A 23,507-nucleotide genomic window follows, 5' to 3' on the forward strand; every position below is an offset into this window, starting at 1 on the left:
CAATACTTTGGCCACCTCATGCGACGAGTTGACTCACTGGAAAAGAGTCTGATGCTGGGAGGGATTGGGGGTGGGAGGAGAAGGGGACGACAGAGAATGAGATGGCTGGATGGCATCACCGACTCGATGGACGTGAGTTTAAGTGAACTCCGGGAGTTGGTGATAGACAGGGAGGCCTGGCGTGCTGTGATTCATGGGGTAGCAAAGAGTCGGACATGACTGAGCAACTGAACTGAACTGAATTCTTTAAAACAGTTCAATAATTAATTTTCTAATGAGTCAATTAAGTGAAAATTTCATTTCAAAGCCACATTAACCATATGTAAAATAGACAGCCAATGGGAATTTGCTGTGTGGCTCAGGAAACTCAAATGGGCTCTGTATCAACCCAAAGGGGTGGGATGGGACAGGAGACAGGTTCAAAAGGGAGGGGTTATATGTATACCTATGGCTGATTCATGTTTGACAGAAAACAAACACAATTCTGTGAAGCAATTATCCTTCAATAAAAAAAATTTTAAAAAAAGTCACATTAACTTGCTTCCTTTAAACACTAAATAACAAAGTTAAACATGTCAACAGACTGCTTTCCAACTTTTTCTCATCACTGAGAATAATGGTATATTAGAAGCAGTTTTTCTCAAGTTTACAGAGTAAATTAGTTCGCTGTGTTTTCTAAGCTGGTGTTAATGACACTGTTTAATACGTCCAAACTCTAGCATATAGCACAATGTTTAGTAAAAGCTGAGTGAATACATGGACACAGATGCACACACCCAATTTTATATTTGAAATGATTCAAGACCCTCAACCTCCCCTTTGAAAGGGAGAACTATATAAGACATTAAAAGTGAACAGAATATAGCTAAAGCTAAATAAAGAACATCTATAACACCATGAGGTATAAACATAGGCGAAAAACTATAGAAGCAAACTTTCACATCTTAATTGTCTCTCTAGGAAAGTAGAGAGGGAGGTGTAAATGAACAAGCTATGGGATCAACAAGTTCCAACATAAATAGATAATATGAAGAATACATATAATAATGGCATTTCAGAAACATTTGTTTAAATTACAGCTTGTATATTTTAAAAAATGAGAACAAGATTCTAGAGAAACAAAACAAGAGGATAAATGGGGGAAAATGTAGAAAAGAATAATACAAAAGAAATACATGACATCAAATGATATGAGTTACAGTTTAACAATCCTACACTATATCCAAATCACAAAGCAAGTTTTCAAAGGGTGGCAACTGGGTGACTAAAGATACCCTTGAAGTATTTAGGTCAAATTCTTAATTTTGAAGAAATAATTACCTATAAATGAAAGCTGGCTTTGAGTTACCCTTCACTGCATGGGGAAAAAAAAATCTCATTTTAGAAATGTAAATACCCAAGTTGTTTTTTAACTCTGATATTTTCCAACTATCAAAGTACAAAGTTCCCTTAGGTCAGGAAAATACAACTAACATCTCAGTAACATTAGGGAAATCATCTGCTCTCCTTAAACACTGAAGAAAATTAAGAAAAAAATCTAAGTCTTGAAGAAATGAATATTCTGATTTTTGTTACACCTCAAAAGCCTTTTCACAGTGCCTGGCATGTGATGGGCACATAATACATATGTTTAAATTTGAAAATTTTCAGACATTAAGACATCTGATTTAACCATGAGTTAAAAATATTCTTAGAGAAAAAAAAAAATGTTCTTAGATTTAAAACTTCTCTGAACCACTAATTTTTTTAATCTAGTACTCTGAAAAACACAGTACCTAAATAAACTCATAAATCGCTATTACTTAAGTACACACTCTTTAAAACTTTTAATGGGCTGCAAACATACTTATATCTGAATGCCAAGAGGCTATCTCCCAATAGGTAATACACATTTTTAGTTAAAATTAAGAACTCAAACATCTATGATACAGTTAAGCCTCTTCAAAAATATTTAGCATAATATTCCACAAGTACAAGAAGCTTTTCAGGAACTTCTCAAAGAGAAAAATCTAAACACTAATGAATGAATAAGCCTGTATATGTATGAGAAACCTTAAAGACACAAAGTCAAAAGCACGACTCCTCAAATCTAGATGTGCACTAATCAGAGAATGATAACAGTAAACAGCCATTCTAAACTTGGTGCTCTAGTACCTGCCAAAAATTCCGCTGCTAAATAATGACAAGAAAAGAAGCTATGCCCGGTGCTGTATCTGACATTTTGTTCACTGTCCTAGGGGACATTATCATGTCCTACCTTGAAGCTCTGGGTTCTACACTGCATGATCAGAAATGTCAACACTGAAGTAGCTGTTCTCCTCCCTCACCTGTATGAGCACATTGGAAGGCCAGTTATCCTGACATTGAGTTGCCTTTCCACTGTCAGGTCTCAGAAGGGACCTGGTAGCAAGAGTTACCAAAGCAAACAAATGAACAAACGAAAAGGAATAATAATTTGAAGTTGATAGCCACATGCCAGGTACTTTCTGCCCATAAAAAGACCCTTTTCTTCAGTGTTTTCATCAAGTGTAACAAAAGCAGCAAGAAAAAAATAAACAAGTTGCTTCATATTGTAAGCCAATCAAATCCATAATGATGGCATCCAAGGAAGATGGCTGGCTGATGCTGATAAAAAAATTATTTTCTAGTAAAGGGATAAGGTTCATTTTCTTTTTTTAAATAAAGGTAGATATTTTTAAACTGCTAAGTCCTTTCAAAAATTTCCCTTTCCTTTATAAGAATAAAGAAAAAAGTTGAAAGCTTAGCAAATTAGATACGCATATGCAAATCACTATATAAACATGCAAAACATCCTACACAATACTAATACACAGAGGGTTATTATTTTTTTCTTGCTTAAATAGAACAATATTCTCCTAACAACAACTTCAATATTCAGAAAGCAACTATTATAAAAAGTCTGAACTAAGAAAGATGAGATCTTTTAATATGCGTCACAGAGAACTTAAAAGTTAAAAATCAGAATTCTGAAACCAATTGTGAAGAAAGTCAGAAAACAGCAACCGTTTCTTGCCAATGTTTATCTGCAAATTTTAATATAAACATTTATTTGCAAATTAGCTAAATTTTACTTGTTCAATTTTAAATATACACACTCGTTTCCCCAGTGGCTCAGACAGTTAAGAATCTGTCTGCAATGCAGGAGACCCAGGTTCAATCCCTGGGTTAGGAAGACCCCCTGGAGAAGGTAAGAGCAACCCACTCCAGTATTCTTGCCTGGAGAAGCCCATGGACAGAGAAGTCTGGCAGGCAATAGTCCATGGAATCACAAAGAGTCAGACACGCCTGAGCAACTAACACTTTCACTTTTTAAATTCTTATATTTAATCATTCATATTGTGTTTTTTTCACTAATATCCTGTAAGCAGATAAATACCTCAGTAGAGAAAGCAGGAGTCATATAAACATTAACCAATATAAATTTTGAGAAATACTTTATATACTTTACTAACATTTCCTAGAAATAAAATATAAAATACTATTAAAACTCTCTAATTTTACTAATAAACAGCTTAGAAAAATGTTATATTCATTATCAATGATGTTAAAGTTTGACATATAACATATTTTCCTACCCCATCTGTTCAATCTCTGATGACTTACATTTGGCGCTTAATATACTCTTTAAGCAATGCTTCTTCCACAGGATACACCTGTACGCCTGTACCATCATCATAGTAATACATCATACTGGTATTAAGTTCTGTTTGAAATGGTTGATCAGTCCTTTCACCATGTTCTCGATAACCATATGAATAATCAAAGTTCACTTGAGGTAGTAAAGAAAGAAAAATGATCACAGATTGAAAAAAAAACAACAAAGAACAGTTACTATAAAGAAAAATCCAAAGTGAAGTTTCTCAAGGGCTAACAAATACAAAACCATCTTTATTATCAGACAAAAATCAGTTGAAACACTATATGGTATAATGGGAAAAACAGAGGATCTGTACATTTTTCAACATTCATCTAATTTAACAAAACAAAAATCATGTCTTACATTGAGGATTTCCTCTGCCCCGTCCTCTGCCTCGTCCTCGGCCTCTTCCTCGGCCTCTAAAGGAGCCTCGGATATTACCACCCTCACTTCTCACACTGGAAACTTCATCTTGATCCTCTCTCTTTTCTCTTTCACGCCTCCAACCTTTTTTAAAATAAAAACATTTTTATACATTCCAATTTGCAACTATGATTAACATCTTATCTTATAAAAATGTGGTAACCATCCCGCCCCACTTTGTAACCAGTTATTCTGGTCATTCTTCAGAAAGATAGAAACTGAAGAGATTACATAGGAGTTTGTCAAAATATCTGGCATAAAAGACATCTTATGTTGTTGTTCAGTTGCTAAGTCATGTCTGACTTTCCAACACTATGAACTGTAGCACATCAGGCTTCCATCACTATCTCCGTGAGATTCCTCAAACTCATGTCCATTGAGTCAGTGACGCCATCCAACCATCTCATCCTCTGATATAATAATTATAATAATAATATCTTATTAGAAGATATCCTAATAAGTAAAATAACATACTACAAAGATAATGAGATCCTTTGCTAAAATGGTACTGTTAAAAATTCAGGAAGTTCCAAGGTAACTGAGTTTTATACTATACAAAACTCCAAAAAAAAAAACGAGAACTTATTTTCACCCTAACAACTTATTTTGAGAAATAGGAATTATTGAAGGAAACAATATTTCTATTTAAGTAAAAGACTTTTTTCTTTAAGAAAAAAGGAAATGAAAACAAAAAACCGAAAGAAGATATCAGAAGCACAATACACGAATTATATCCAGCACACAAACAGAACTCACAAATATATCTTATGCGCATGCACATTCTCACACATGCAGTAACTTAGATGGAAAAAATCATTAAAAGATTGGAAGGGCAAACAAGGAAATGCAACAAGACAATAAAAAAAGATACTCAGTGTCACTGGCCTTGAGAAATGCAAGACAATCAAAGAGTATTCTCTAATCTGTACCAGTGTGAAAAATATTTTAAGGTCCTATAATATCAAACATTGACCAAGATAGAGAAGATAGAACTTTTGTACAATGCCAGAGTAAAAACAAATCCACTTCAATTTTGAAAAACAACTGAAACAATGAAATAAATGTAAAGGTTTGTATACCCTAGAGACCAGGGTTTCTCACCCATGGCATTATTGACATTTTTGAATCAGATAACTTTTTAGTGTGGGGGCTGTCCTGGGTACTATAGGATGTTTTCGTGTCATCCTTAGTTTCTACTCACTAAATACCAGTAGCAAGATTTATAATTTTATATAAGTCATATTTTGTGGACAATTGAGTAAATATAACTATTAACTAGATTTTAGATGATATAAGGGAATTAGTGCTGATTTTTCTTGGATGCTGCATTTTCGTGGGACATCAGTGCTCAAGTGTCACAATATCTGCAAGTTACTTTCAGATGATTCAGCAGATGGATGAATTAAAAATAGCCAAATTACTAAATCTAGATGGTGATTAGACAGGTATTTGCTGTAAAATGCTTTCATAGGACAACATGCCTTAAAAATTATTAGACTCAGTAGAAGGGGCTTCCCTGGTGGATCAGTAAAAAATGCACTGGCCAATCCAGGGGACACAGGTTTGATCCCCGGTTCGGTATAAGTTTCCGCATGCTGTGGAGCAGCTAAGCCTGTCCACCACCACTACTGAGCCTGTGCTCTAGAGCCCATGATCCACATCAAGAGAAGTCACTGCAATGAGAAGCCCATGTGCCACAATTATAGAGAACTACCCCCCCACCACCACAACTAAAGTAAACTCATGCAACCAAGATTCAGCACAGTGGAAATTAAAAAAATATTTTTAAAATAAAAAACAAAATAAAAAGATTTCAGTAGAAAACTATATAACCAAATGCTCAGGGAATTCCCTGGTGGTCCAGTGGCTAGGACTCTGCGCTTTCACTGCCAAGGGCACAGGTTCAATCTCTGGTCCGTGAACTAAGATCATGTTGTGTGGTGCACCAAATATATGTATGTATGTATATGTGTGTATCTGTGTAACTGTAATATGTGTGTGTATATATACATACACACATTTACCATACCACCTAGCAATCCCCTTCTAGAAGTTTATGGGAAACAAAGACATATGCCCACAGAAAAGCTTGTATATAGATGTTCATGGCAGCATTAGTCGTAACAGCCAAAAACTAGAAACACGCCAAATATCCATGAACAGATGAATGGATAAGGAGTATATCCATTCAACAGAGAACTGTTATGCAATAAAGAGGTATAAATTACTGATATATGGAACAATACTGATGAATGTGAAAATCATTATGCTGAGCAAAAAAAAAAATACAAGAGGATATAATTTGTATTATATAGGTAAATTTATTCTGAAAAGGAATAAAATCTGACAGAAAGTAAACTCGTGGTTAGGGACTTGACAGTAATTTCAGTGTAATTTCTTTGATTATTAGCTCAGTAAAGTTGACTTTTTAAAGGATCCAGAAACACACATAAGAGGCTCCCAAGAGCCAACTCTGAGACAATTTGACCATTAAAATTAAACAATCATGGTAATGATTTCAACCGCTGAAAATATAGGAAGACTTTAGTCCACACCAATAATAACAGGGAGTTGTTCCTTACAGTAGAATGCCAATAGGGAATGCTGCAATAGCTAAATTAGCATTTGCAGCCATCATGGTTAATACCTCAGTCATGTAAGAATAAAAATCACCAGTGGAAACTAAAGCTCATATGAAAAGTCTGATGAAAAAATGGGTATTCTCACATTCTCAGTCTCTGAACACAAATTACATGTTAATCACCAATGGAAAAAAGAGTATCTTTATCACAAAGAAACCTGGAGTACCTCATCTTAACCAAGTGCTCAAAGTTATTCTATGTATTTTCAAGTTACATACTTGAAAGAAAATCATTTAACCTTTGCAGTATTCTTGCCAAAAACTCAACCCAATCATGAGGAAACATCAGAAAACCCAAAGTGAGGTACAGCATAGACACTTAACTGTCCTATGTCCATCAGAAAAAGATCATCATGAAAAGACAGAAGCAGAAGAACTATCTCAAACTAATAGAGATGAAAGAGAAGACAAGTAAAAGCAATGTGTGATCATGATCACAGGTTAGATTCTGGAAAGACAGAAAAACTGCAAAGGACATTATTGAGAAATTCTGTCTGTGGACAGACAGACTGTGTTACTGTTCTTAGGATATATACTCTTTAACCCTGAAAAGGGGCAGATTATCTGCAACTTACTCTCAAATACTTTACATTGTATACATGGTTATTACAATAATGAGCATTAAGGCTAAATTAGTCATTTTTCTCTTAAAATGTTACTTACTTCGTGTGTCATTTCTCCTATTGTTATGTGATGATTTATTTGCTTCAGGTTGACATCTTGAACTATTCCGGGACCCTGGTCTTTCTTGACTCTCTGGTCTTACATCTTCTAAGTGGAGTGGTACCCATCTGTGCTTATTGGCTTGAAGAAAACAAAATAAAATCATTTAAGGACAATGTACAATTTTCATTAAAGCTTTGCAATTGTGAAAGGACTCTAAATTTTAATTAAATAAATGAAAACTGCAAAGTTTCTAAAGCTCAAGTGAAAAGACAATGATAGAGAATAACTGGAATTCTTTTGCTTTTAAGTGAAATGCACACTCTTTCATTTAATTCTGACAAATAAGTTATAATATTATTATAAAATATTACAAAAAATATCAAGTATATACACTACTTTCATCTAATACTTGATACTTAGGCTTTAGAACAGGGTACACCTGACAACTGTTTGAATACTGATTCAAAACACTTTTAGTTTAAAATAACTGCCGCAAATTTTAATTTATCCAGCATAACTACTAATGAGCTTTTTCAAAATGAAGTTTAACTGCAAATCTAACTGCATTTGATAAATCTTTGTATTTTCCTAACTTCTTCAGAGATATAAGCAATTTGACATTTCTTGTTGACTAAATGATAGTGTAATTAATAGCTATAGTATAGTGAAATCTGAAGATTACCTATTCATGGATTGCACAGTTAAGGTTTCAAAATGTTCAGATTTCTGCCCAATACAATTTTTGACTAAAACAAAAAGATTCATGGGCAAAGGAAAAACTACCAAATTAATTAAGAGAATATTAGTGTATTAATTTCCTACAAATATGGCAAACTATGGACAGATAAGGAAAAGGGAATACAAAAGAATCTAAAAGTTCTCTGAAGTCTATACTCTAAATTCTAATGAGCATCAGTGAGATTCTTTGGGGATAAATAAGCCCTTGTTTTAGGCTTTCCTGGTAATAAAGAATCCACCTGCCAGTGTAGGAGACACAAGAGATGCAGGTTTGATCCCTGGGTTGGGAAGGAAATGGCAACCTACTCTAGTATTCTTGCCTGGGAAATCTCATGGACAGAGGAGCCTGGCAGGCTACATTCCATGGGGTCACAAAAGAGTCAGACACAACTTAGTGACTAACAACAGCAAAAGATGAACTTGTGCTCTGTGTGTGTGTGTGCACGCGCTCAGTCACTCAGTTGTGAAGAAATCCAAACTACTCACTGGTTGACTACCAGGAATCAACTGATTATATACGATTCTTCATTACTACAGCTCTCTTTAAATACTTAAAATCAAAATGAAGGTATAAACAAACTCACCTCTTTTTCGTTGATTACTTAACTGAGCCTCATCCTCACTGACATTTTCACCAGGACCATCTAATTTTGTTTCCCGGTTTTCTTTGCTTTCATTGTTAACACTTCTCTTTTCAACCTTGTCTTCTCTTTCTTTTCTATTTTGCGGCTTCTTATTTCCTTGACTGATGACACTCTGACACTGCAAAAGGTTTTACAGAGTTAAATATTCATGAACATTTTCTCTAACATATCCCCAAATTTGAGGTAATACCTTACCTACATATCGTAAAACAAATGATAAATTTTATCAAAAATAGAAAACTACAAAAGACACTGTTAAGAGAAAAGTCAAGTGAAAGACAAGGAGAAAAAATTTACTAAGTATCTGATAAAAGGACTTGTATCCAAAATATATAATGAACTCTAAAATGCAGAAAGAAAACAAGTGGGCAAGGGCTAAACAGACATTTCATCAAAAAGATATACTGATGGCAAATGTACATGAAAATGTGCCTGACATCAATAGAAAAGGGCAAAGTATAACTACAATGTGATACCGTCACACACCTACTAGACTGATTAAAATTAATACTGACCACATCAAGTATTAGTGAGAATATAGAGCAATTAGAATTCTCATACACTGCTGGTGGAATAAAAAGTTTGGTAGTTTAAAATTTTAAATAGCTACCATAAAATCCACCTATTCTACTCCCAAGAAAAATAAAAGCATATATCCATGAAAATTTTGTACACAAACGTTTATATAGTACCTTTATTCCTAAAAGTCAAAATACTGGAATCAACACAAATGTTCACCAGTAGGTGAATGAACAGTATTATATCCATCAATTGACTGCTGCTGCTAAGTCACTTTAGTCGTGTCCGACTCTGTGCGACCCCCTGGACGGAAGCCCACCAGGCTCCCCCGTCCCTGGGATTCTCCAGGCAAGAACACTGGAGTGGGTTGCCATTTCCTTCTCGAAAGTGAAAAGTGAAAGTGAAGTCGCTCAGTCGTGTCCGACCCTTAGCGACCCCACGGACTGCAGCCCACCAGGCTCCTCCATCCATGGGATTTTCTAGGCAAGAGTACTACTACCCAGTAAATAAGAACAAACTACTCATATAAATAACATAAATAAATCTCAAAATAATTAAGTTAAATGAAAGCCAGGGGCAAAAAAAAAGTACATGCTGTAAAACTCCACTTATATAAAACTGTAGTAAATGTATTGTATATCAACTATACTCCAAAAAAAATTTTTTTTAAAACTGGAGAAAAGGCAAATTAACTAAGTACAGCTTATCAGTGGTTGGGATAATGGTGTGGGGAGGGACATGACAGGGAAGAATTACAAATCAAGTTAATTATCCTGTTTGTGGAGAAAGTTCCACAAGTCAAAGTATATCAGACTGTACCCTCCATATACAGTTTATAATGTTGTTTATACATCAATTAAGTTGTTTCATATATATTAAACTATACTCTGACATTACTGCACAAAATACAAATAACAAAATGTACAGTGTCAAATGAAATCATGGAACCAGATGACTATATACACTGCTGCTAAGTCACTTCAGTCGTGTCCAACTCTGTGTGACCCCATAGACGGAAGCCCACCAGGCTCCCCCGTCCCTAGGATTCTCCAGGCAAGAACACTGGAGTGGGTTGCCATTTCCTTCTCCAATGTGTCAAAGTGAAAAGTGAAAGTGAAGTTGCTCAGTCGTGTCTGACTCTTAGCGACCCCACGGACTGCAGCCTACCAGACTCCTCCATCCATGGGATTTTCTAGGCAAGAGTACTGGAGTGGCTTGCCGTTGCCTTCTCCGGACTATATACACTACTTCCTTAAAAAGAAAATCCTTTTTATTTATTATTATTTTTTTATTTGGCTGTGACTCTAACATGTGGGATCTTAGTTCCCCAACCAGGGGTTGAACCCATGTCCCCTCCAGTGGAAGCATGGTCTTAACTCCTGGACAGCTAGGAAAGTCCCTAAAAAGCCTTTTGACAGACTACTTCAAAATATCTTTTTAGAACTTCTTTCATAGTTAAATTAGAAATCCATTTACTGAGACTTCCCTGGTGGTCCAGTGGTTAAGAATCACCTGCCAATGCAGAGGGCATCAGACCTGGGGTCAACTAACCCTGTGTACCACAACTGCTGTGCCTATGCTCTACCCCTGCTCACCACAACTAGAGAAAGCCCAAGAGCAGCACAAAGACCCAGCACAGTCATAAATAAATAAAGCAAACATAAAAATCTAACACTGTTTTAAAAAATCCATATACTGAACATCTTTTGATATGTTATATGCATATATATTGGAGAAGGAAATGGCAACCCACTCCACTGTTCTTGCCTGGAGGATCCCAGGGACAGGGGAGCCTGGTGGGCTTCCGTCTGTGGGGTCGCACAGAGTCGGATACGACTGAAGCGACTTAGCAGCAGCAGCAGCATGCATATATATGTATGTGTATATAAAGACTTTAGACTTCAACCCATTGAAAAAATTTTACTCAAACGTATATACAAAAAATTTTGAAATACAAAGTGGGCTTCAATTAGACATTACATTAAAAATAATCTATTTGTAGGCATAATGTGAAGTTGACATCACAGTACTCCAACCTTTCCAAATATATGGTTCTGAGAATACAACCAGATGAAGGCAATGTGATGAAAGAAATCAAAGTATTTGAAAAATGGATATTTTATCAATGTGATTCTCTAAATTTGAAGTAAAATAAAGTTTGCATGTGAAATGAGAATACTTTATTTAAAAAAAGGTCTTAAAAGAATACTCACTTCAGTGTTCACTAATTCACTTGGTGTTGGCCAATTTGCCATATCGCTGAAATCACTAGCCTAAGAAGTAATAAAAGAAGTGTTATGCAAATTAGGAATTTTTTAAATAGAAAAAGATTTTTCTAAAAGTAAATGCAACTTTTAAAATCATTTACATTCATTTATATGTAGGCATTTGCCAAATTAATCCAAAACCTTCTCCAAACAACAGAACCCAGAAAGAACGCTTTGGTCTTATGATAGTTTCTGGCACGATTAACAACTTTGATTAAACTGATAGATGCAGGATTACATATGCATACGGAGATATGGAAAAGGCTACAATTCTCTAGTATATTAACATCAAGCATCAATGACAGAAGAGAAAAATACACAGTAATCTGAGGAGTTCCTTTCAGAATAGTCAAAAATTATTTATTGTCAAGTATACCTTATTGGATTTCTTTGTCTTGAGTTTTCCTGCTTTTATAATTTTGGGGGAACTGAGCTCTAAAAAAAAAAAAAAAAGAACTGTTTTTTACAACTGTATCACTTAAAATATTTGACAAAATAACAATTAAACCAATTTCAGTAAGTCAATGTAGTCATTATTTTCAACAAAATGCAAAGTTCTAAGGCTCAAATTCCTAATAAGAAATCAACCACATTTCAAACATGGTTCAAACATGGACTGAAAGTGGTCTTTAGTGTTCAAATAAAGAAGAAAATATTAACAGCTTACTGAACTGACAGACCAGTCCTTTCACTAACAGGAAAAATTAGAAATATAACACATTTTTGTAAAGTTGGTGAATCAATTCCCAATGGGATATATTTTTCTATATATATAATATATGTTGTTGCTGTTTAATCGCTAAGTAGTATCTGACTCTTTGCAACCCCAAGGGCTGTAGCCCGCCAGGCTCCTCTGTCCATGTGTTTCCCAGGCAAGAATAATGGAATGGGTTACCATTTCCTTCTCCAGGGGATCTTCCCAACCCAGGGATCAAACCCATATCTCCTGCATTGGCAGGTGAATTCTTTACCACTGAGCTACCAGGGAAGCCATATATTATATATATATAACATACATTTGTATATAAAAATATATTCACATACATCAAGAAGCAGCCAGAAAATAAGTCAGAAGACTTCAATTTGTCTTTGGAAAAACCAAAATAGCTTGTCTCTAGAATCAAGCCATAAAAAATAAAACAGACATCTGTAGAAGCGTGTGTAAGACTATCACAGTATCATTACCTGTCCTGATCTTGAATAAGAACACAATGAAGCTTTAAAATGTCTTTTTATCTAGCACAATGATTATCTAGTTAAACATGCCCTAAAGTAAATATTAAAGTTGAATAAACAGAAAACACAATAATTTAGTAAACCACGAATCCCATAAATTATGTCAATGACCAATTCAGAGTAAAATAAAATGATTTTTGAGTTAAAACCAGAAAAATTCAAATAAGATATTATGAAAAGAAGCTGGACGAAGGATGACGATATCCCCAGGGATGGGCACGCAAGGAGTGTGAATATTATAGAAATTCTATTTCTAAAGCAGATAGTGAGTACATGGCTATTGTCTCTACACTTCCTTATACTTTAGGGACACAAGAAAACGTGTAAGTAAATGTCAGTCGCTCCGTCACGTCCCACTCTTTGTAACCCCATAGGCTGTAGCTCGCCAGGCTCCTCTGTCCATGGAATTCTCCAAGCAAGGGTAGCCATTCCCTTCTCCAGGAAATCTTCTCAACCCAGGGACCAAACCTGGGTCTCCTGCACTGCAGGCAGATTCTTTACCGTCTGAGCCACCAGGGAAGCATACTGTGTAGTCACTAAGTTCTACTGTTTGCAACTAAGTTCTACTGTTCAACTGTTTGCAACCCATGGACTTCAGCCAATCAGGCTCCTCTGTTCACGGGGTTTTCCCAGGCAAGAATACTGGAGTGGGTTGTCATTGGGGAGCTTTCCAACCCAGGGATCCAACCAACATTGGCAGGAGGATTCTTCACCGTTGAACCACAAGACTATTATTAACCTAATGAGCAATTCACTCTCAGGTCCAACAATTTTCAACCACAATTATGAACTTAAAATTTTTCAGTAGCAACCACAGTACAGTTTCATTTTTAATATGACTACTTAGCACTGTTTTGAAAACCCTGACAATTTTCAGCTTATCAATTATTTCATAATAAAAAATTCACAATTGCACTTCCATTTATAAATAAATCCCCCTTCTCCAACTTGCTTCACCTCTTCCTAAAAAGTCTACAGAAACTACTACAGGGAAATGTATACATACATGTAAATATGCATAGGGATAAATACTTCATTAAGAAAAATGAGATGCAGAGAAAAAATAGACAGATAGGACAAAAAGGGAGGCAGGAAAAAAATCTAACAAAAACACTATTTGTCCAAATATTATCTGGAATTTGACTAAGGTATATTCTATAAATAGCACATGTATTTTATGAAAGTTACACAGTATCAAATATTTGAAAGACTTTTCCCTCAGCCAAGTAAAAACACATCCCCAAATATTGCTAAGTCAAGTAAATTATTGCCTGATGGTTACAAAACAGAGCCCTACACAAACTATTTGATGTAATGGGAAGTAGTTAGGGATAGGCCACACAGAGTTTTATTCAAATCAAGCAGACATTAATAATCACAAAATTAAGGTCAGAAATTTAAAAATTATTCTGACCACATAAACTTTTAAACTTCAGTATTAAATGACAAGTAAGTTATTTACAAACAAAAATATTTGAACGTAAGTTAATAATCTTTTTGATTTAAAAATCAACATGGTGCCATACCCTACACAGACAACTGATTATAACCTCTGGCTAAAAGAAGTTGGGAAGGTAACCCAATACGGTAAATCAACTATACTTCAATTCAAAACAAGAAGTTGGAGGTAACTCCCTGGCGATTCAGTGGTTAGCACACAGTTCTCTAACTGCCAGAGGTCTGAGTTCAAACCGTGATTTGGGAACAAAAAATTCTGCAAGCCATGCAGGGCAGCCAGGAAGGAAGAATCTTGATCTTTATTTCTTCACACATTTAAAATAAAAGGAAGAAAGATTTTTACTTCAGCCAGTTCTTTTGTTTAAATTTTAATCTCTCAACTTGAACTCTTCCTCAGGTAACATATGGGAAAATAGATCACATTTAACTCTGTGGCCTCTATAATTCTGACATTTTATTGACAAGAGTATCTTTAAGTACACACTGTAATTTGGATATTTATAGTTTACCAATATGGTAATTTATTTTCATAAAAAAATATTTGACAAATTATGCTGGCCACTGTGGTTGGATACTCTGGGATAGGAAAGAGGGATTTTTTAATACTGGTTACCAAGTGGCACTTATAGTTAATTTACTTTTTTAAAAGGAAGACTGTCCTGGAACATTCCTGTTCCGAAGTCCCAACTGTTTCCACAGAAACAATGTTTCCTGATTAATAAGTTTAGGAAAAGAACTGACTTGCAAAGCCAGCACCTTTCCCCTCTTTCCTTTGGGAGCTAGCTGTCCACAAAAAGTAAGCATTCTGGTCTGCTCCTTCATGCTATCAACCACACAGGGCAGACTATCCAACAGAGGCAGAAAGGGAACACACAGTTGTGCAATGCCAACTGTGAATACATTTGTCTATTTCCAAATTCAACATAAGGAAGTTCTTTGTGCTGCTCTCTTAGACCACCTCATCAACCCGCTCTTTTTTCAGTTAAAAGAATGACATGAGCTCCAAAAAAACAAATCTGAATAAAAGATAAACATGATTCAAAAACAAAATAGCAATGGCCAAACATAAAATGGCACTAAGAAATTTAAGTGAAAACAATTTTCACCTATTATTCTGACAAAAAAGAAAATGCCAAGTGTTGGGAAGCCTGTATAAATGGACACTTTTCTCATGCTGTTGGAATGAATATAAAGTAGTAGAATCTTTCAAGGGTAATCTGTCATTTAAAATGTATATACTATTTTTGGAATGTCCTGCCAATCCAGTGGTTAGGACTCTGCTCTCACTGCCAAGGGCCTGGGTTCAATCTCTGGGGAACTAAATAAAACCCCCAAGACACGTGGCAAAAAAAATAGTACTACTACTAAAATATATATACCCTTTTAAAAGATAACCAACAAGGACCTACTGTATAGCACTGGGAACTGTACTCAATGTTCTGTGATAACCTATATGAAAAAATAATCTGAAAAATGAATACACATTCTGAATCACTTTGAGGTACACCTGAAACTAATACAAGATTGTAAATCAACTGGAATCCAATAAAGTTTTTAAAAATTAATAAAATGCATATACATTTTAATGAAAAAATTCCATTTCTTAGAAATTATCTGAGAATCAAGACAAAATTCAAAGATGTCTGTATAAAATTTTCACTGCAGGGATTTCTGGCGGGCTAGTGGTTAAGACTCCATGCTTTCACTGCAGGGGGAAATGGATTCAACTGGTCTGGAAACTAAGATCCTGCTTGCCGAGCAGCACAGCCAAAAAAATATGTTCACTGTAACAGATAAAGGGCTTCCTAGGTGGCTCAGTGGTAAAGAATCTGGCTGCCAACGAGGAGACACAGGAAACACGGGTTTGATCCCTGGGTTGGAAGATCCACCGGACTTCATTAAAACAACCTCTAGGAAGTTCCCTCAGTTCAGCCGCTCAAGTCGTGTCCAACTCTTTGCGACCCCATGAATCACAGCATTCCTGGCCTCCCTGTCCATCACCAACTCCCGGAGTTCACTCAAACTCATGTCCATCGAGTCGGTGATGCCATCCAGCCATCTCATTCTCTGTCGTCCCCTTCTCCTCCTGCCCCCAATCCCTCCCAGCATCAGAGTCTTGTCCAGTGAGTCAACTCTTCGCATGAGGTTGCCGAAGTATTGGAGTTTCAGCTTAACTGTATTTAAATAAATAACCTCTAGGGCTTTCCATGGGGTCACACAGAGTCGGACACGACTGAAGTGACTTAGCAGCAGTAGCAGCAGCAGGGAGTTCCCTGGTAGCCTAATGGTTAGGATTCGTGGCTTTTACTGCCGTGACTGTTCCAGAAAACCCACAAGCTGTGTGGCATAGCCAAAAAATATATAACTCCTATATTCAACACTATAGCAGTTATATTATTGGTACATTTACAAAAAATATGCAAAATTTAAGAAATAAGACAAATCTGTATGTATTAATACACCATATTCTACATATAATTTTATACACACATATAGAACAGGTGAAATAAGACCAAGAAAATATTTTCATTTTCCCATGTTCCAAACAAAATGGAGGAAACTGTTCTCCCAGTATGTCATTAGATAAAAATCTAAGACTAAAAAAGAAAGCCAACCTAAAAACTTAGAAATATAGAAACTTTAGTGAAGAGGAACTCAAAAGCCTCTTGAAAGTGAAAGAGGAGAGTGAAAAGGTTGGCTTGAAGCTCAACATTCAGAAAACAAACAACATGGCATCTGGTCCCATCATTTCATGGGAAATAGATGGAAAAACAGTGGAAACAGTGTCAGACTTTATTTTTTTGGGCTCCAAAATCGCTGCAGATGCTGATTGCAGCCATGAAATTAAAAGACGCTTGCTCCTTGGAAGGAAAGTTATGACCAACCTTGATAAAAAGCAGAGACATTACTTTGCCAACAAAGGTCCGTCTAGTCAAGGCTATGGTTTTTCCCGTGGTCATGTATGGATGTGAGAGTTGGACTGTGAAGAAAGCTGATCGCCGAAGAATCGATGCTTTTGAACTGTGGTGTTGGAGAAGACTCTTGACAGTCCCTTGGACTGCAAGGAGATCCAACCAGTCCATTCTAGAGGAGATCAGTCCTGGATGTTCATTGGAGGGACTGATGCTAAAGCTGAAGCTGCAATACTTTGGCCACCTCATGTGACGAGTTGACTCACTGGAAAAGACTCTGATGCTGGGAAAGGCTGGGGGCGGGAGGAGAAGGGGACGACAGAGAATGAGATGGCTGGATGGCATCACCGACTCTGTGGACATGAGTTTGAGTGAACTCCACAAGTTGGTGATGGACAGGGAGGCCTGGCGTGCTGTGATTCATGGGGTCGCGAAGAGTCGGACACGACTGAGCGACTGAACTGAATTAAAAAAAAATTTTCAGACAGATAAAGCCTAAGAAATTTAAGCTCCTATATATATATACACACACAAACATATATATGTGTGTATATACATATGTATATATATCCAACATATATATACACACACACATATACATACATGTCTCCAAGTATACATGTAAATATGTGATCTTCATATATCCATTTTTCAATCACTGGTGAGCCAAAATACAACTTTAAGTATTATTGTAATATCTTAATCTATAAGGAAACAATTCCTGATAAGAAAACAATTCATTTGAAAAGCTTGGATAGTGAGAACAAAAAAATGCAACATGATAGGTCTAATTTTCATGACCATAATCTTTAGCAAAGTTTTAATTAAGAAAAGGCATTGACAGTTATCAATCATTAATCACATGGTTTTATTAAATTTAAGGGAGAAATGTCATCAAATGCCATTTTATTACAGTAAATGAGTGCCTTAAAAAAATATGTAAAAAAGCCTACTTACTTCTCAGACTCTAAAATTGAGACTATCAATCTGTAGTCACTTTAGAGAACAAACTGTCAACAATACACTGTGACCTAACAATTCCACGTAGTTATCCTAGAGTAAATCAGACAGTATATAAGAGAAATTCATAAAGATGTTTGAAACAACCAGAATGTTGATTAATGGGTAAATGGGTAAACTGACTACATCAGTTATATTTATAGACCACTTCTCTGCAATTTTTTAAAGTTTAGACTAAAAAGCATCAACTTTATCATAAGAAAAAAGTTTTATAAAAAGTATGTAGATAGTAGTTAACTAAAGATATGATGATCATTTTACAATGTTGTTGTTTAGTTGCTAATTCATGTCCAACACTTTTGCAACCCCATGGACAGTAGCCTGACATGCAGCTTTGTCCATGGGATTTTCCAGGCAAGAATACTGGAGTGGGTTGCCTTTTCCTTCTCTGCAGGCATGCTAAGTCGCTTCAGTTGTGTCCAACTCTGTGGGACCCCATGGACTGTAGCACACCAGGCTTCTCTGTCCATGAGATTCTCCAGGCAAGAATACTGCAGTGGGTTGCCATTTCCTTCTCCAGGGGATCTTCCCCACCCAGGGATCGAACCTGTGCCTCTGAAGTCTCCTGCATTAGAGGCAGGTTCTTTACCACTAGCACCATCTGGATTTTCTTGACCCTGGGATCGAACCCACATCCCCTGCATTGGCAGGTGGATTCTTTACCACTAAGCCACCAGGGAAGTCAACAATATGTATATGCAAATCTGAATCACACACCTGAAACTAGTGTTAATTTAAAAACTCACTGTAAAGAAAAATAAAAGGATCAGGCAAAATTTTAAATTGAGAATAGTCTAAATGCACATACAAAACACTGTATTTGGAAATAATTTCACAGAAAGGTCTGAAAGGATATTCAATAAACTAGTAACATGACTATTCTTTTTTTTGAAGGGAACAGCAAATTTCTGTGTTTATAAAAACATATTTATGTATAATTTATATAACTTAAGTAAAACATTATTAGATTTATAGTAAGCTTATTTGAGGTTTCTGGAAAACACACTTGGAGAAAAGGTTGATGGGGTCAAGAAGACTAAATATGAAAAAGAAAAAAATAATTTTTTGTATTGTGACCCAACCTCTCAGCATGAAGGATAGTTCCCCAACGAGGGATCGAACCAGGGCCTCTGAAGTGAAAGAGCCAAATCCTAACCACTAGGCCACCAGGCAAGTCCCAAAATCACTGTGACTTTAGTGAAGGTCCTCAAAATAAGTAAAATTACTTTAAACATGGATTGGGGAACAATATTTTCTAGTCTCCTGACCAGAATTTAAGATCGTAGTGATACTGTTCTAGGCTCTCCTGTAGGCGGGGCTTTGGCTGAAAAGAGGGTCTTATCTGGATTACCAGAAACACCTAAACACAAGCCAGAACCATCCCCAAAGTGGAGGAAAGTGTGTCACAGGGCTGAAGAATTCCTCACTTGCAATTCAGTTAGAACTCTAGGTTCTAACAAAAAATTCATGACTACAAGTCCAGAAATACTTCCCTACATTTCCTATGTTTCTATCTCTGGTAGTAAACTTTCTGACAAAAATTTTATGGATGGAATTCTGGTACTTCATTAAGTGAGTGACAATAAATCCTCGTTTGGCTAGGAAAAATGTAAGTTTAATTCTGATATTATAGCATAATTAATATCCTCTTTCCCTCTCATGAATCTCCTTGTTTATAGGATAAATCACAGAGGCTTCCAATGAAAAAGATTATTGTATTAATTTAACACTCCCTTAAGTTTGCACCTATTCTGGACTCTGAACCATAAAGGGCGTCTGCTCCTATATCATTATTCTTGAGGTTGCAATTTTACTTAGGAAAATAGAAAGCTGGCAGAGCTAGGTTACAGGAAGCCCGCTGGTATTAAGAAATGAAAGAAAATACATGCACTCCATTCATTTACAAGGCCCAGAAATCTTGTCGAAAGTCAACTAGCTAGGTAGTAGCTAGTCTGGTCTAGAACGCAAGTTGTGCATTTCTACTCCACAAACTCTTATCTAAGTTACCTAGACAGAGTTTTTCAATTACGAACAGAAGTTGTGTAGAAGTAGAGAGTCAGTGTTGGGGATATACTATAAAGTTACTACAGCACTCCAAGTATAAAGAACAGAAATGTTGCCCACAGAGAAACATCAGCAAAATTAAAGTCCCTATGAACCACACCTGGTTCATCACCAGATGCTTAATCTGCAACAAAGATTAAGGTCCCGAATGAAGGCACCTGCAGACTAATTATATTAAACTGTTAAATACGTTAGCAAGGTAATCTCCAATTAAAATTTGAGTCTTAAAACCTGTCAAATTAATTGTACAATCAAGAGGGTTTTTTTTTTTTTTTTGGTAGATCACTGACTGTAATGTATAATGTGTGTAAGTCTCAAAGCAGGGAGGTGAGACAGACATTAAAATGCACTAAAGTTTTCGATTTAAGACTTTTGTTCTCTTCAGTTAGTAACAGTGGTAAACAAATAGAGGTTTGCAGCTAGGACAGAATGGTGGCAAGTTTAAATTTAGAGCAAAAATTTTGAGTAGATTTTTCTGTGTTAAGATTTATCAAATGATAATTTAAAGACCATCAAACCTCAGATGTAAAATAACTTTGTTTAAAGTTATACTATGCTGCAGCATTTAAAAATGATTATTACTGTGCAAACCAACTAACAGTTATCTCACTCTATTGTCTATAACAATCACCTTATATTTGACCATTCCTTAGTCTCATTTGATCCTCACAACCCTGTAAACACGCTTAAATTTTCCCTGTTTCACTGTTAACCTTTAAGAAAAGCAAACACTTGTAAATAAACAGCTGTAATTTCTATATGAAAAGTTTAACTTACTACAACTTAATTAGACAGCAAAACTAGTTTGTCTTCGTTTTATTTTGGATATCTATTTAACTTAAAAAAAAAAAAACCTGAAGTTGTTATAACCAAAATAAATCTCTAGGGAACATACGGCATTGGTAAGCATCAAATTCAGTGTCACAATCTTACCTCCTCTAGGAAGGAGAGGAAACTGAATGTTTGTTGTTATATAGTCGCTAAGTGGTATCCGACTCTGCGATCCATGGACTGCAGCCAATCAGGCTCCTCTGTCCATGAGATTTCCCAGGCAAGAATACTGGAGTGGGTTAACAGGGGATCTTTCCGACCCAAGGATCCAACAGGCATACCGTACATTGGCAGAAGGATTCTTTACTGTTGAACCACAAGACTACTATGACTGCTATTCACCTAATGAGGAATTCACTCTCAAGTCAACTCTCTATTTCAACCATTTTCTACCACAATTATGAACTCAAAACTTTTTACTAACTACAGTACAGTGATTCATTTTTAATATGACTACTTAGCACTGTTTTGAAAACCCTGACAATTTTCAGCTTATCAATTATTTCATAACAAAAAATTCACAACTGCGCTTCCATTTATAAATAAATCCCCCGTCCGACTTGCTTCACCTCTTCTCAAAAAGTCTACAGAAACTTCTGTAGGATGAACAGAACACCTACCTCAAGTCAGCTTTCCCAAGTCACTACCACGTGGGGGCAAGACAAAACTGAGGCAGTGCCAGCCAAGTGGCTCAGCTCCATTGCCCCCGCCGTGCCCCCACTAGCCAAGGAGAGCCCGAGGTCCCACCTCTTCCTGTCGCTCCCTTCCCAGAGGTCCATTTATGTAAATAGGCAGAGTGAATGACACCTTGGAACGAAACACCTTCGACTGACAGGGCAAGGAGCCCTGCCCCTGCCCCTCCCCCAGCCCAGCGGAGCCTTGGTCGCCACGAGTCGCCCCTGCACACACCCTCCCGGTGCCCATCGCAGAGGAGCCACAGACCTGCCTCCAAGGTTTCCAGTGGGGGCAACGGCGGCGGCCCCGTCCCGGCGGGGGACAGGTGCTGGGGAGGCTTTCTGGTCCAGGGATTCTCCTTCGGCGGCGGCGGCGGCGGCGGCGGCGGCTGCAGCTTTTCCTCAGAGCTGGTAGCCGCCTCCTCCTCCCGGGCGTTCTCAGCCGGCGGGTCCCGCGGCAGCGGTCGCGGCGGCTCCCCGCCAAAGGGCGCCCCTGGCCCGCGCGCCCTGTGCGCCAGGTGCAGCGCCAAGGGCTTCACAGGCACGGCCGCCTGAGGCACGCTGTGTCCCAGCACCGCCGCCGGCGACGGCTCACCCCGCGCCCCCGCGCTGGTGGCCGCCGCGGCCCTCTCCTCCCTCGCCGCCTCCTTGCCCTCCCGTTCGAGCGGGGGTAGCTGCTCGGCCTGCCGGCTGGCCGCGGCCGCCAGCGACTCCCTGTCAGCTGCTGCCGCGGGAGGCGCCTCCCGAGGGTGAGCGGCGGGCACTGGAGCGCGAGCAGACATGGTCCCCCTGCCCCAGCCGCCCCAGCCAGGGGGGGCCCGGGGCAAGGGAGCCCGGCTGCCCGTCGCTCCGCCGGGACCCCGACTGACTCCGGCCTGAGGAAGAGAAACCGAGAACCCGGCCGCCGTCGCCACGGCCGCCCGCGTCGGCTGAGGAGGCCGTGCAGCTCTCGGCGTGCCGCCCCTCCCCGCGTCGAACGGGGCGCTAACCGCCCGTCGGCCCAGCCTGCCTCAGCGGCGCTAGCCCCGCGCCTGCCAACACGCGCCGGGAGTCGCAGCCGCAGCCGCGAGCCCTCAGCCGGCGCGGGCTGAGGCAAAAGCGCCGCACGCCGAGGCTTGAAGACCTCGAGCAGAGCCGCAGAGGCGCGCGCTACCACAGCCGGTAACTGCTCGCGGGGCCGGAGGCGGGGCCGGGAAAGGGGGCGGCCCAAGAGGACGGGGCGGGGGCGGGGCCTCCCGAACGAGCGTGACGTGGCTACTCACCGGCTCCAGACCGCGCCAGGCCGCCGCCCGCGGTGGGTGACTGACGAGCCCGCCTGGGTGCCGCCCTGCTGGAGGGCCGGCCCCGCCCCAGCGGCCAGCCGAGGGGAAAGGAGGGCGAACAGGGCGATTCCCCGGCTCCCGGGCCTCGGCGGCCCTCGCTACGGGCACAGGGGCGGGGCGCGCACCAGGCCTCTGTGACTCGCGACGGGCTTGCGCCTCGCTCGGCCCGCTCTGAGGGAGGGGCGGGGCGCCCGACGCACGTGGCTCTGGACAGCCGGGGACTGGGGTCGCTTTGCCCCGGGCCCTGAAGACCAGTTCCCTCGGGGCGAAGTGGGTAATCTGGGCGGTCGACCCCGGGCGGCTCCCGAATGGGCCTTAGTGTCCCCCCACCACCACCACCACCGGGCCAATTTGCTCCCCGCGTCCGTCGCTTCGCCCGGTGAAAAGGTTTCCCCCGGCGTTTTCAGGCACTGTGGTCACCTGTAATCTTGAGA

General features: G+C 38.8%; 1 protein-coding gene across 3 annotated transcripts in view; it reads right to left on the reverse strand.

Annotated features, from left to right (window-relative positions):
• LARP1B (La ribonucleoprotein 1B) overlaps positions 1 to 22,679 on the reverse strand; it is a 147,790-nt gene extending 125,111 nt beyond the window's left edge. For 2 of the 3 annotated variants that reach the window (XM_055404781.2, XM_088828031.1), the window contains exons 1-7: positions 22,020 to 22,679; positions 11,933 to 11,991; positions 11,503 to 11,562; positions 8,711 to 8,888; positions 7,386 to 7,526; positions 4,022 to 4,165; positions 3,625 to 3,790 (exon numbers count right to left, since the gene is read on the reverse strand). In XM_055404781.2, the coding sequence (XP_055260756.2) occupies positions 3,625 to 3,790; positions 4,022 to 4,165; positions 7,386 to 7,526; positions 8,711 to 8,888; positions 11,503 to 11,562; positions 11,933 to 11,991; positions 22,020 to 22,533 (1,262 nt within the window). In that variant the 5' untranslated portion in view covers positions 22,534 to 22,679. Of the gene's footprint in view, positions 1 to 3,624; positions 3,791 to 4,021; positions 4,166 to 7,385; positions 7,527 to 8,710; positions 8,889 to 11,502; positions 11,563 to 11,932; positions 11,992 to 21,697; positions 21,963 to 22,019 lie in introns of those variants that run through there. The other variant, XM_055404783.2, reaches the window with a different exon arrangement.
• Between the last annotated feature and the right edge of the window lie 828 nt (positions 22,680 to 23,507).

Source organism: Moschus berezovskii, chromosome 19, assembly GCF_049115385.1.
Source record: "Moschus berezovskii isolate FMDL1 chromosome 19, NW_MosBer_1.0, whole genome shotgun sequence".
NCBI classification, from domain to species: Eukaryota; Metazoa; Chordata; class Mammalia; order Artiodactyla; family Moschidae; genus Moschus; species Moschus berezovskii.